At 40.2% G+C, this 12,839-nt stretch overlaps 1 protein-coding gene across 4 annotated transcripts in view; it reads left to right on the forward strand.

The window, feature by feature from the left end:
- Positions 1-12,839, forward strand: part of LUZP2 (leucine zipper protein 2) — a 346,182-nt gene that overhangs the window by 168,766 nt on the left and 164,577 nt on the right. For 3 of the 4 annotated variants that reach the window (XM_081882905.1, XM_081882903.1, XM_081882904.1), the window contains 3 exons: positions 5,148-5,265; positions 6,236-6,306; positions 10,301-10,382. In XM_081882905.1, coding sequence (XP_081739031.1) covers positions 5,148-5,265; positions 6,236-6,306; positions 10,301-10,382 — 271 coding nt within the window. The remainder of the gene's footprint in view (positions 1-5,147; positions 5,266-6,235; positions 6,307-10,300; positions 10,383-12,839) is intronic. The other variant, XM_081882902.1, reaches the window with a different exon arrangement.

The following is a 12,839-nucleotide window of genomic DNA, read 5'->3' on the forward strand; positions in this document are numbered from 1 at the left end:
TCATGACACTATCTATTCTTGATTCAAGAGCAGGCACTCTCTGCTCTAATTCTTTCTCAAATTTAGACTGATTTTGCATCAATACATTGAGGACAGATACTAGACAATTTCATGTAACAAGCTACAAATTACTTCATTTCCTTGGCATATTGCGAGGTGCTATTTATCTGCTCTCCTTCATTAATACAAATTCTACACACTGCCCAGACCATTGCAGAATGATATTTTACAAGTTCAAACATGCCCTATTAATTTTACCAGCTATATATTGAGACTTGGATTGGTGAGTGGAACTATCAAATGAAAGGAGGGAAATACCATGTGCATGTTAAAAGATTAAGTTTAGAGCAGCTTGTAAGTACGAACTCCAGCTCTTAAAAACAACAACAACCCTGTCTACTACAACGATAAGCACATGCTGTACTATAGACCTTGATTTGTTGTACATAACACCACCAATAACTGGGGTGCAATCACAGAGAAAGCCCTGTTCTGATCTCCTGCACAGTGAACAACAAACTGGCTGGACCTCAAGTAGGCTCTTTGTTTATCTTAAAACTCAGGACACTTGGTATAGGGAGCACCATACAGACAGACGGTGAAGATCCTGAATGATGGGTATTTAAATGGCACCACATCAAAGTGGTGGTTATGATTATTGGAAGCAGCACTGTGCACTAGCTGCAGACTCCAGGCCAGGTTCATAGACCTTATTACTGTGCTCTGTATGGGAGGTTTGCTCATATATATGCCATGCACATAGATGGGTTTGTACTGGTTCAGTCTTTGTGGCTGATTGCATTCACATTACTGTTTCTGCATTCACTCCATACATGAATGTCACAAAGGCATGGGAGGATCTCAGCACATCAAAACTGAGCCTGTAATGAATTAAGTAAATATTTAATTACCATTCCCAAACAGTTGATGATTTCATACATTTTCTTCTCCCACACACACACACACTTACATGCCCCAGGGACTCATAAATGCTACAATAAACAGCATGTACACTAACCCAGAGATTTTAAACATAAATGCAACAGGAGATCAGAAAGTAAAACAGAAGAATAATCCACCCTAAGTAATACAATTTTCACTCAGATCTAGTAATTAAGTTCCCATGCTGTTCAGATGCATTGGTAACAAACATTGTTTCCATTTCTCTTATGCAGCTCTTACTACTTACAGTTTCAATCAGGGCAAGTGCTGAAATTCCCATAATTCAGCAATACACTGACATGGTATGTAATTTTTCAAATGGGAGGGGAAGAGAACTAGGGTTCAGGTTCAAGCTTCTGGGCTGAGAATAAGGATGGGGAGGAAATTTGGTTCAGTTTGCAGTTGAAAGCAAACCTACTGTCAGGGAACTGCCATCAGAGAGAGAGATGGGGAAAAGGTTCCAGGAGAATAGGAGAGACCCTACAGCAGAAGCAGGAACCAGCAGGGGGAGCGCAGGAGTTCCAGCGGAAGGGGAGTCGGAGGGAAGGCTCTGGGATACTTCTAGTGAGAATAGTGCAGAGGTATCAAGACCCCCGTTAGCAACTCCCACCCCTCGCCGGAAACTGTCACGCAGAGAGTCACGAAGGCGCATGTCCGTCAAACAGCTTTTATGTTGGAGTAAATTCCGTAGACGCCCACTGTCAGATTCTACCAGCGACTGACGGAGCCATGCTTTGGGGGCTCCGTTAGTGCCTGGGTTTGGTTGACCAGCCAAACCAGAGAGGGATTAAGCTTTTACGCACAAGCAGCTCATTATCCCATCACACCTACCTTGTTCACACTTCTTGAAATATTACACAATTGGAAAGAAAGTCATCCTTTAATATTGCATTTCTCTGAATTTTGCAGTTCTCCAGTCATGTAATGTGTACATATATGCACATAGGGTCAACTGTGCTTATAAATGCATACATTACTTAAAATAGCATACAAAATGCAGTATATTAGGGGAAATTACTTTGCAAAAATGTGTACAGTGGGCAAAATAACATACAGAAACGTACATATAAGGAAAAAACTGTACTAATATGCTGACAAAGTTTCATGAGGACTTCTAAAAGAGATTCAGAAGCAAATCTGGAGAGTTGAATTTAAGATTGGAAAAATAAGAAACTGAAAGAAATAGCTTCTGCTATCCCCAGCTAGTAACACTGCCACCTACTGGCAGTCAATCCTGTTGCCCTAACACTGCTGCCGCCATTGCTGCTGACCGAATCCACCTATTGCCTCTAAACCAGGCATGGCCAAACTTGGCCCTCCAGATGTTTTGGGACTACAACTCCCATCATTCCTAGCTAACAGGACCAGTGTTCAGGGATGATGGGAATTGTAGTCCCAAAACATCTGGAGGGCCAAGTTTGGCCATGCCTGCTCTAAACCTTGGTTACTGCCCCCTGCAGTCCATTATAAGATTTATGGATTTTCCATACAGTTATAACTGTAAGTAGTGCCTGGCTAATCACTGATATGCCTCAGGTCATTCTGCTATGCTCAGAAGACAAAAGCATGGAGGCCATAATTAAAAATGACTGTGTAGATTGACGGGCCAGGACTGAAAAAGGTACAGCTCACATTGATATGGATTAATGCACCTCTTATCCAAAGATGTGTGAGTAGATGATAGTGCTAGTATTTGGCAGGAACATAGGAAGATACCTTCTATCAGGTCACACTATTTGTCCACCTAGCACAGTATAGGCTATTCTGATGGGCAGGGTCAAAGGCAGAGATACCTTTCCCACAATGTGCATGGTCTCATGCTTCTAACTAAAGCCCTAAATGGCCTCGGTCCTGTATACCTGAAGGAGCATCTCCACTCCCATCGTTCAGCCCGGACACTGAGATCCAGCGCCGAGGGCCTTCTGGCAGTTCCCTCATTGTGAGAAGTGAGGTTACAGGGAACCAGACAGAGGGCCTTCTCGGTAGTGGCGCCTGCCCTGTGGAACACCCTCCCTTCAGATGTGAAGGAAATAAGCAGTTATTCTATCTTTAAAAGACATCTGAAGGCAGCCCTGTTTAGGGAAGTTTTTAATATTTAATGCTGTACTGTTTTTAACATTTGATTGGGAGCCGCCCAGAGTGGCTGGGGAGACTCAGCCAGATGGGCGGGGTATAAATAATAAATTATTATTATTATTATTATTATTATTATTATTATTATTATTATGCCAGGGACTGAGGTTTGCACAGTATGTGCCCTACTGCTGAGATATAGTTTTTCCCAATGGTTTATTTCTGGTTTCAAAGCAATGAGCTGAATCTAAAATATGTAGAAAATCCCAGGCTAATAAATGTTGGAATGCAGCTTGCCCTTGACTCACAAGGAAGGAGACAGTTCTTTGGTTCATACTGTGTGACTCATGTCTGCAGCATTGGCAACATGAGGAATAATGTTACTAAGTACATAAATAAAGACAGTGTCACAGAGTTGTCTTGTCATCTCTTGTACAAAGGAAACAAACAAAGAAGAGGAAATGAGTTTAATTTGCCTCATCTAGCAGGAGCGACCAGTGCACCTCAGTCTCCTCCACAAGCTATAATCCAAGCATTTGGCTTGGGGGGAAATTGTTTCTTGTTGCAGTAAGCGCTATGGAAAATAAGGTTGTATGTGTAGAACAGACACCTATTGGACAGTTAATTAACATGACACCATTTGGATCACAAGACCGCAGCCACCCACTCACTCATCCCATTTTATGACCTTTACATTTAAAAATTCAATGGTGTGGTGGTTGTTGTTGTTCTATTCAAAGACTGTACTTTTACTTCATTGTAGTGCTTTTCCAACTTTCTGGCTTCTACATTGAGAGGAAACCTTGAGCATCTTTCTAGGAATTCTTTGCTACAGAATCTTTATGTAGGGCCCAATTCACTTATGGCAGCTGAGCCCGTACTGAGCTCCAGAACCCCTCACCATGGATCCTCTCACACAGCTAGTCTGACCCAGGAGCAGTGTAATGATGTGCAGCTACTGCTAGACTGGACAGGGTGCAGTGCTCATGTACACCAGCTCTAGATGTTTTCCCCATGAATTTATATTCTCTAAAAAGTGATATAGTAAATGGTTCTGGGATGTCAGGCAAAAGCTGATAATAAAAATTCATTGATTGGTCCAACTTGGATTCAGCTGAGTTGCAATGGAGGACAGTGTAACCACATAACATTCAGTTGCCATTTATAGAATTCACAAAGGGTATATATTGTTTGAATGACTGTTCTTTTAGTCAAGAGTTGTTTTAAATGACATCGTTGACAACATTCAGGTGAACAACAGGGTTACAGGAAGTAGCTATTGATCCTGCGGTACAAAGGATATTCACTCACTTTTGGTTACTGGCTCCCTGCTGATCCATTCCCCCTTGCCCTGTGTTTTCTTTCATGGCTTCAAAATATAATTTGCTTTATTTCTCGGCAATGCACATGGATATTGGTTTTCTCTGGCTCCAGACTCAGACAAGTATTGTGCTGTGGGTTTTCACTTTGGATTTACATTTCAAAAAAAGAAAACTCAACTATTCGCTATTGATCTCCTTTGTGGAAATGAAGGATAGGTTTGCTGGTGCCATGTAGGTATTGTAGAGTGTAGGCTGGAGATTATTGTATAAAACATTAACTAGTTAAGTCAGCAGTAAGACACTGATGATCAATACTAGGTGGTATACTATATTTTTGGTAGTGTTGTTAAACATCTTTATGGTATTTTATTTTGTTTTTATGCATTTCTTTATTTTTATAACCTTTATTTTCTATGTGAGAGCTCAATTCCACCCAGGGGAAGGGGGGGAAATAGTTCCAAAAGGAACCTGGAATTTCTTTATCCAGACACATGATGTTCAACTCTTGTCTTTTCATATCACATTCATATCTCTAAATGACTGAGCAGAATACTGGCAGCACACTTTGCCTCCTACTGGGCAAACCCCAGAAAACTGGGTTATAGGACAATCCTGCAGACCCAAATGAAGCAGCTCATTTTCTAGACCTGAATGGCTTTGATATGCTTGACATGATGAGAGGCTATGAGAGGATGACAGAAATGGATCCTGCTTCTATCTGATTGCAAATGTAATAAACTGGATCTGATTTCAAGCTTTGTTTGTTTCAGTTGCTCTGAGATGATCTCACTGATGTTCTTTCTGGGTTAGACAGGGCTACGAAGAACTGGAAAGACAACTTAAAGAAGTCTTTAAGGAAAGGAGCAACATTCTTCGCCAGCTGTCAAAGACATCCAGAGAACTTGAAGGAATTAAAGTAAACCTCCAGGTACGAATCTTCATCCTCCCCAACTGCCCTGTGACATCTAGTCATCATTCACTCCATTTCATAATGCAAGCATTTTGTGATTAATATACTAGGAAAATAGCCATGAAACATCACAGCCAGATTGTGGGGATTTGGATGAGAGAAATGGACTCTGGCCCTTCCATTTTCTATTGCCCTTTTCTTCTTACTATAGACACCTGCCTGGCACCACCACTTCTTCACCACTCAAACATGGCAAATATTTTTCCAAATTTTCCCTATTCATTACCTAAACTCATCTGCACTGTTACAGCTTCTACAACCTGATGATCTAGAGAAGAAGGCTGGTCCTTCCCTTCCTACATCCATGACAATGGCTTGAGTGATGGAAGATGGGGTCTAGAGGTGGTGGACCTAGTTTTGACTAGAGAGAAAGGAGCAGTTCACATCTAACAGCAAATAAAGTAGTTCTTCTACACCCATGAATGTAGAATCTTCATTGATTTTTCATGAATCAATAAAGAAATGGGATGGAGCAGACTTATGAATGAACGTAGGGAAAAATGGCATGGATAAGAAATATATCCACCCATCCCTCATGGCTATTATATATTTTTATATGTGGATAGGATAAAAATGACCAGCTCCATGAAAGGAAGATTACATGTGAATCTGTCATTGACCTTCACATTAGGCAGTAGTTCTTCTCTGGCATAATTACAGAGGAACATATAGAGATGTTGGGTCAAAGGTGGCTTTTTTTTACGACAATTGAGGTGTCAGTCAAAAAAATGTGGGAATGTTGTGAAGCCTGGCAGCAGACGAACAAAGCTGTTTCCATTTCCATTTGTTCTTGGCTTTAAAATATGCTATTCACAGAAAGCATTTTATCAAAAGGGGCACCATTAATAATTTTACTATGGAAGAAATGGTAAAGAGCTTCTTGACAAGAAATGGTAAAGAACTTATTGTTTCTTCCCTTTGTTCTCAGTCTTTGAAAAATGATGAGGCATCTGCTAAAACCGACGTACAGAAACTCTTGGAATTAGGCCAAAAACAAAGGTACAAGTCAACATTTATCTGTCTTACTTTCTTTCCCAAAATCAGGGTCTTTTCCAGGGAGTCTTCTCTTCCCATGAGGTGGCCAAAGTATTGGAGCCTCAGCTTCAGGATCTGTCCTTCCAGTGAGCACTCAGGGCTGATTTCCTTCAGAATGGATAGGCTTGATCTTCTTGCAGTCTATGGGACTCTCAAGAGTCTCCTCCAGCACCATAATTCAAAAGCATCAATTCTTTGGTGATCAGCCTTCTTTATGGTCAAGCTCGCACCATAAAGAAGGCTGATTGCTGAAGAATTGATGCTTTTGAATTATGGTGCTGAATACTTTACTTATGGTAAAAGCATGCCTGGCCATACAGAAGCAAAACCAGGCCTCTGAGTACTCCTGGGCTATGGATCTCCTGAATTTGTCCCTCTCCTATGTAGAAGCATTTATGTCTTCTCTCTTCTGTCTCCTTTTTACAAAGCACATCTAAAACCTATCACTGTTTGTATGCATATGAGAATTTCCAGGTGAATTTCTCCATCATGGTATGCTGAAAGCAGCTCTTCCCAGGGGGCATTCTAATTTGGTGTAATGATGTGACAGCATCAGTGCAGATGCTCTGCCATAGTGAGCTGGAACCAAACTTTCAAAAAAACAAATAATGTCTTTCCAGATGTTCATAATCTCCAAAATGACTGCAGTTTGACCTGAGGGCAGTTTTCCTATCACTACTATGAACAGACAGCATTTGTTTTTTTGTTTTTTTCCCAAAGCGAAGTTTCATTTCAAACTTGTCATAATCCATCTGAAATGCATGAAGATTGTTTCCATGGGAAACCAATACAGAGCTTGACTTCATTGTGCTGATTCTCTGAGACAGACAGCATGATACGTGCAGCGTAGCATTTTCGGTGAAGCAGCGCATTTTCTTTTGTTTCTAGATTTTTCTCCTGACACTCTAAGAACACACTGTGGAAACCACTTCTGTGGATAATATAACAATTAATCATTCCACCCTCCCTGTTTATGGAAGCACACATTTTTAAGACGCTCACCATGATAAAATGCCAAGGCATGAAAACTGGCTTGTTATTAATGTGAGGGATGTGTCACATTCGTTGTATGTTTGGCTCCCATGGAACATAGATTAAATGACACATCAAAGACTTCCTGCCAGATGCACAGCATCTCAGCCCTGAAACATTGTCTTGTGCATCCTGTGATAAATCTTCTAAAACACAGTCTAAGAAGGGCTCTCCAATTTACCTATTGAGCTGTCAGGAATCACTGTGCTGACCCTAATTGGCTGTATACACAGTTTCTCCTAGTTTTAATACATGACTTGTCCAATCAAAATGTTGTGTCCCAGACTGGGACCTGTCATTCTTCAACTGCATGTCTGTATTAAAGTTGTGAGCTGCTGCTTGAGTGGAAACCAACATGCCTTAATCTCTAGTTTATATTCTTGCTCTTTCTGTGATCTGGATTGCAAGTTCAGCCCTGCTTCTAGCTGCTGTAAAACAGCCTAAATCACTGAAGGTAAACTGAAACTAAGGATCAGCTCACAGCTTAATTCACATTTATTGGATCTGTGTCCAACCCATATTCACCATTCATGGTAAATCAGATTGGGCAAACTCAGCACTCACTTCAGCACTCAATAAATTCATTTATTACTAATACTTGTAGTATTAATATTATTATTTATTGTGTTTATTCACTTCTGACTACAAAAATGTCTCAAAGTGACATGCAGTTATAAAAGTATACATGATGCAAATTTTAAAATGCAACAATAATATTGGCTAAACCCTTCATATGCAATAACATAAACAGGACAAATTCTACCCCAAGCTACTAAAAGATGGACTCTTGTGCAGGCTAGGGCACAACTAGGTTGAACATATAAACCTTTGCCGGGTGCCTAAAAGTTGATAGTGATGGAGCCAGGTGAATCTTTTGGAGGATAGTATTCCAGAATTGGGGAGCCACCACTAAATTAAAATAAAAGTTCTTGTGTTGCATCCTCTGCACCTCCCTGCAATGTACATATGAATGTACATATGAATAAGATTATGAACCCAGGGTCCAGGTAAATTCATGCGGGGAAAGGTGGTCCCTAAACTATATGGGTCCTGAACCTCATATGGCTTTATAGTTCAACTCCTAATCAACCATCTAGGCAATGAATTCTGTGCCAGCTAAGGTTTCTGAACTGCCTTTAAAGGCAGCCCCATACGCTGTATAGTACATTGTAGCAATCTAATTTGAAGGTTACCAGTGAATATATAATAGAAACTACACTAATCCTGTCCATATAGGGCCACAGCTTGTAACTCCAGTGACAGTAGTAGATTCAGAAGTACTCCCAAACTACTGCTCATTTAGGAGAGTGCAGCTGTCCACCTATCTCAGGGGTCAGCAAACTTTTTCAGCAAGGGGCCAGTCCACTGTCCCTCAGAACTTGGGGGGGCCCGGACTATGTTTTTTTGGAAAATAATGAACAAATTCCTGTACCCCACAAATAACCCGGAGATGCATTTGAAATAAAAGGACACATTCTACTCATGTAAAAAGATGCTGATTCCCAGACCATCCATGTGCCGGATTTAGAAGGCGATTGGTCTGAATCCGGCCGCTGGGCCTTACTTTGCCTACGCATGCCCTATCTGGTCTAGGGAATCACCCCCTAACAATCCTTTAATTTTATCTGAATTGTGCTTCATGCTTCGTCACCTAAACTACAGTCAGTGTACTTCTGTGCATGTTTAATCAGAAATAAGTCCCACTGAGTTCAATGAAGCTTATTCCCAAATTGGGATGAGCAGCACATTCAATTCAGTTCACATTCCAAGATCAACCTACCTAATTAATACTTTCTAAAAACCAAAGCAAAGTACACAAATGGAAACACAGCGATTTGCAGAGCTCTGAATTTTCCAATGCAGTTCTCCTATTAAGTAATATGTACAAAAAAGCATGTAGTAGAATAAAGTGTGCATTAAAATGCATATACTATATTAGGGTAAATTTCAGGGACAACGAAATTACTTTGAAAAATGAAAAACATGTATATCAGGAGAAATTTCACACAAAAGATGTTGATGAATTTTCATGAGGATGTTTTTAAAAACAACTGAGGCAGAGAAATGAAGATAAAAGAAAAATGAGGAACTAAAATTATCAGATATGCTCTTCCCTATTCCCAAGTAAGCATAGAACTAGTCTGGGATGTTTCTTTAAATCTGTCAGTTCACTTGATCTCAAATACTGCTGGTGTCTACATGAAAAGACCTATGCGTAGCAGCAACTGTATTCTGTGTAATTAATCAGGACAAAACAGAGGCAGATAAAAGGACCAGATTCACCCCACCCGTCGTCAGTGTGGTTTTATATCTCACATAACATGTTCATTCTCTCTGTCCTGAAGATTTATCTCTTTGGATCTTGCTATGTCTGATCCTCAGAACAGCTGTCAGAAAGTGCCACTACGAAGGTGTCGTTCACTTTGAGGAATCTTATCTGTCTGGGAACTGGATCTGGACCAACGAGGCCAAAATTAAGTCTTCTGTTTAAGATGCCTATGTTCAGCTGAAGCTCAGTTGCTACCTGAAAATAATGGGAAAAGATGGGTCTCCCTAAGAGTTTGCAACTGCATCTTTTCCTACTCATCCCTTCTAAACAATTGCTGAGGGGGAGGTGATGGAGATCTAAGTATAAACAATTTGCTTTGAAAATGAGAGTTAGTGAATTAGAATATGAAGAATGCTTAGATAATATTTTGCACAGTATTCTATCTATACAGTAGACACAAAAGAATTTTCATTTTGGAACCTCACTGGTGTGCACTGGGCATCTGTGGCTTTATTAATAAGCCACCCCAACAAAGCACAACGAGTGGTTATTCAGTGTAATTAAAAGTGCCTTGTCATGAAAAGAGAGTAAACAAAAGCATTCTTTCCTCGTGTACAATAGAGATGAAGTTTGTGTTTTGTCTCTTCGATAAACTAGGGAAGAAATGAAATCGCTCCAGGAGGCCTTTCAAAAACAGCTTAATGAGGCAGCTGAGAAGGCAGAAAAGCAGCAGGCTACAGTGAGTAACTTCTCTTCTTTCTTTGTTATTATTTTCTCCAACCTTTCCATGCCCCTCTCTTCTGTAAATGCTTCAATAGCTCAAATATGTCTGCATGAACAAGGCTGTTGGTATATATTGAATATACTATAGAAGGCTCTTTGTGGAAGCAAAGAATCTCAAAGAATTCACTGCTGATAAATATATAAAGGGTATCTTGCTATCACTGTATTATTGTTTCATGGTGGTTTAAGAAGGGACCTTCCAACCTGTTGTTCCTAACCTATCAGGGACTAACACAAATAAAGATAGAGAAGAGTTACAATCTTGAACAACATGGGTATGATCCAATTCAATTTTCAATGGAAGGGACACAATGAACCTATTTTGGGCATACTCCTAAAGATGCCCATATCTGAAGTTTGAAAGGATTCTGATCCTCTCCCAAACTTGAGTAACTAGTGTGTTGCTGAGCTCACTTCTGTCCTTTGGTTCTTAAGGTGTGCACCTGTTCTGTTCTGTTCACACAGGCTGTCTGGTTAAATGTGCAGTGAATAGCTGGTTCTGCCTTGCTTCAGTGGGTTGGACTAGGTGGCCATTTTGATACTTTCAAATATATTATGTGCTCTGTGAAGCTTGGTTCTTGACATCATCCCACTCTCCTGCTTCAACCTCTGCTTCTTATTCTGGACTTCTCTCTGCCATAGACTCTTCCGGCTCACTAAGCCCTGTTTCCACTTCCACTTTATTTTTTTTTTAATATAATTTTTATTAAGTTTATAATATACAAAATCCAACTTCCAAATACATATTTCCATAGATCTAATAGACTCCCCCCATCTTCCGAGCACTGCATTCTCTATCGATTCAAAACCTCAGCAATTTGTTAACTTATTTTAAACATAATAATATGTCTTCCATTTTATCGTGATATCTGGTCTCTAAACATTACAGTCCAAATCCATTAATTTTTAGTTTCAACACAATAAAATTATTTCATTACACCACTTCTGTCTTGTTATACCTTATTTTCCAATTCAAAAATTTTCCGATGCTGAAGCTGTAATTTCCTAAAAAGGAGCATTTTTTAACATTCATACAACTTATAATGCTTTTTCAAATAATCCTTGAACTTTTCCCAAACTTCCTCCGTTTCTTCTTCTCCCGAGTCTCGAATTCTGCCAGTCATTTCAGCCAGTTCCATATAGTCCATCAGCTGCGTCTGCCATTCTTCCAATGTGGGTAGATTTTGTGTCTTCCAGTGCTTTGCCATCAAGATCCTTGCTGCTGTAGTAGCATACATAAAGAAAATTCTATCTTTCTTTGCCACCCTCTGGTCCACCATGCCCAGGAGGAAGGCCTCCGGTTTCTTGGGTGAGGTAAATCTAAGCACCTTTTTTAGTTCATTATGTATCATCTCCCAGAAGGCCTTCACCTTCGGGCAGGTCCACCAGAGGTGTAAGAATGTCCCTTCCTCCTCTTTACATTTCCAACATTTGTTGTCAGACAGGTGATATATCTTTGCAAGCTTGACTGGGGTCATGTACCACCGGTATATCATTTTCATAATATTTTCCTTCAGGGCACTACATGCCGTAAATTTCATTCCGGTGTTCCATAACCTTTCCCAGTCTTCGAACATAATGTTGTGCCCCAAATCCTGTGCCCACTTTATCATGGAGGATTTAACAATCTCATCCTGTGTATTCCATTTAAGCAGCAAGTTGTACATTCTCGAAATTAACTTAGATTTTGGCTCTAGCAACTCTGTCTCTAATTTCGATTTTTCCTCCTGGAAACCCACTTTTTTGTCCGCTTTAAAAACTTCCTGGATTTGGGCATAATGCAACCAATCTCGCACCTTGTTTTTTAACTTTTCCATACTCTGCAACCTCCAATTATCTCCAATTTTTTCAATTATTTCCCAATATTTAGGCCAGTGGGCCTCCATATTGAGTCTTTTACGTGCTTTGGCCTCCATCGGTGAGAGCCACCTCGGAGTTTTACTCTCCAATAAGTCTTTATATTTTGACCAGACCATAAAAATTGCCCTTCTGACAATATGGTTTTTGAACAATCTATGAACTTTAACCTTGTCGTACCACAAATATGCATGCCACCCAAAAGCATTATCAAATCCTTCCAGGTCGAGGACATCGGTGTTCTCCAATAAAATCCAATCCTTCAACCAGCAGAGGGCTGCAGATTCATAATATAACCTCAAGTCCGGCAGGGCAAACCCCCCTCTTTCTTTCGCATCAGTTAGTATTTTAAACTTTATTCGGGGCTTTTTGCCCTGCCAGACAAATTTAGAAATATTCCTCTGCCATCTTCCAAAACATTCCACCTTGTCCACGATCTGGAGGGCCTGAAACAAAAATAACATTTTCGGCAATACATTCATCTTTATAGCAGCTATTCTACCCAACAAGGAAAGTTTCAGTCTTGACCATGTTTCCAAGTCTCTTTTAATCTCTG

The sequence above is a fragment of the Podarcis melisellensis genome, assembly GCF_964234715.1.
Source record: "Podarcis melisellensis genome assembly, chromosome: 1".
In the NCBI taxonomy this organism is placed as follows: Eukaryota; Metazoa; Chordata; class Lepidosauria; order Squamata; family Lacertidae; genus Podarcis; species Podarcis melisellensis.